Source organism: Gadus chalcogrammus, chromosome 6, assembly GCF_026213295.1.
Source record: "Gadus chalcogrammus isolate NIFS_2021 chromosome 6, NIFS_Gcha_1.0, whole genome shotgun sequence".
Taxonomy (NCBI): domain Eukaryota; kingdom Metazoa; phylum Chordata; class Actinopteri; order Gadiformes; family Gadidae; genus Gadus; species Gadus chalcogrammus.
The window spans coordinates 6,285,165-6,287,664 of NC_079417.1; the positions used below are offsets into that span (position 1 = coordinate 6,285,165).

The window sequence follows — 2,500 nt, forward strand, 5'->3', positions numbered from 1 at the left end:
CAACTATGAGGGGAGAGAGAGAAATATGGAAGAGACAGGAAAAGAGAACAGAGCGAGAATGGTGTGAAAGGGAACGGATAAGTCGATTCTCTGAATAGAGTGCGAGGAGGACATCTTGTAAGAGACGGGGACATCCGCCTGATGAAGGGACGGAGGAGAGGGAGAGAGAGACAGAGAGAGAACGAGATGGAGAGAGAGACAGAGTCAAAGGAGTGACGGCTCAGAGAGACAGGAAGAGAGGAAGAAAAGTGGGTATGTGGAGGGGGAGGTAGCAGGAAGTCAAGTCAAACTCTGTTTACGCAGCATATTTCACGGATATTGTTCAACCCAGGTAAATATTAGACACTGGCCTGAAAGGTCAGCTCTTGAGGGGACAGACCCACAGCCCCCACCCAACTTGGGTGGGGTGGGGGCTGTGGGCCACCCTGCTAAGTTATATCGCTCCCATAACGATAACTGGCAACCTTTAATGGCACGGAAAACGAAAATGTCTACACCACTTAGAACGTCGTTCCTGTGAAGAGGCTTAAACTGCCGGTGTTAAATGCTGACCTTTTCAGAGACCCCACTTGACCCCCGACCTCTGCCATGTACCATTACATGAAACTCAATCTGTGAAAAAGAGCCGCTGTTGTTTTGGTCTTTGTTTCAGATCTTCATTCACGAAATGTGTGATTTATTCAGTGTTGCATGAAACCTGGTGTGAGAAATAGTTTTGAAAATCAATGCACTTAGGACGGATAAGGAACAGGGTGAAGGACGCATTAGCGTATTTTTATTTGGTCGTTTTGTATCAGTGTGCACAGTGTTTGTTTGTGTCTATGCTTTTTGTTTATGTTCAATTTCCGCTAAAACATTTTGTTCTCTGTGAAGAGGCTGTGATCTTGCAGATGGGGTGACATAAGCATCCTTGGGTAACGATGATGTAACCCAGTGTTCAGTTTACTCCTATTACTAAACAGAATCAACACCAGTCAAATCCTAAAACCCCTCCGGGCGTTCCATCGGACCTGTTGTCCCGACCGCTTTGTAACCGGAGAAGCCCTGCTTTATATTATGTCGAAGCAGAACTAAGATTTATGCATAAAAGTGCCGGGACAGAACATCGATCTTAGCTCCGTGATGGGTTCTGATATGTTGAAAAAGATGTGTGTGCTCACACACATACACACACAACAAACACACAATACGACACAAATGCAACCCCATAGCCAAGACTAAGTAGCCAAATTATTAATTGGTAAATATATTTTGAGTACCGCCAGTGCTTTCCCCCCAAGCTGTGAACCTGCTATGTTTCCCTGATGTCACTGATGGCTGGGCAACCTCCAAGTAATACACTCATACACACACGCCCCCATACACACGCATACTCACACTGACGTACACATTCACACACGCACGCATGTACGCACACACACACACACACACACACACACACACACACACACACACACACGCACACACGCACGCACGCACACACACACACACACACACACACACGCACACACACACACACACACACATGCACACACACACACACACACACACACACACACACACACGCGCGCGTGCGCGCGCGCCCCTGCCACATTGGGGTCCTGAGGGAGGATCAGGGGGGAAATATTTATAGACCGCTGTGATTGGTGTCTCCGGGAAAACCGGACTGATGGCGGCCTCAGCTGCTCAGTTGACACTCTGTCTTCATGTTGGAGTGAGTGTGTGTGTCAGCAGTGGACTCCTACCATTGTCTGTGGCCGTCTCCTCGTACTCGTTGGTGGAGGGCAGCGCAGGAACCAGAGGCTCCATGTTCATGATGAGGTTCTTGTGGCTCAAAGAGTTGTAACTTCTACTCTGGCCAAACTGGGCTCTGGCACAACAACCATTACAACAAAGAAACAAGGGTTTATGAATGGGATTATTTCATATTAAGGGACAGATCATTTATAATTAAGAATTGTTGCTAGAATTGTGATGAGGACTTAATACACGTTTTGTTTTGGAGAATATTCGTTTTGAGATTCTTCGTATGAATTTGTTTTGTGGGATTTTTACTGTGATGTAAATCAGAAATGTTCTTTGCTTTCTCCTTACCTACGCACTGTTGGAGGGTCTCTCTGTATCTTAGAGCTGGCCTCGATCACCTCCTTTGCTACACGGCCACTGGAAAGTGCACACCCACACACACACACACACACACACACACACACACACACACACACACACACACACACACACACACACACACACACACACACACACACACACACACACACACAAACACACACACACACACACACACTCCCAAACCCACACATGAGCAATGAGAAAAGGAAATTGCTTTAGTAAAAGTTTCATCAAGGCTCGATTATATTATTTTATTATCAACTATTGTAGTGATATTAATTAAGCTTATAGCATGGAGTGGATGATTTCAACTAAAGTGGACCAATGTAATTTTAAGATTATAATAGTCTTGTGGGCTAGTTTTTGCTTTTGA

At 45.7% G+C, this 2,500-nt stretch overlaps 1 protein-coding gene across 1 annotated transcript in view; it reads right to left on the reverse strand.

The window, feature by feature from the left end:
- frmd3 (FERM domain containing 3) overlaps positions 1 to 2,500 on the reverse strand; it is a 44,391-nt gene that overhangs the window by 12,795 nt on the left and 29,096 nt on the right. The window contains exons 12-13 of the mRNA XM_056592980.1: positions 2,095 to 2,163; positions 1,746 to 1,870 (exon numbers count right to left, since the gene is read on the reverse strand). Coding sequence (XP_056448955.1) covers positions 1,746 to 1,870; positions 2,095 to 2,163 — 194 coding nt within the window. The remainder of the gene's footprint in view (positions 1 to 1,745; positions 1,871 to 2,094; positions 2,164 to 2,500) is intronic.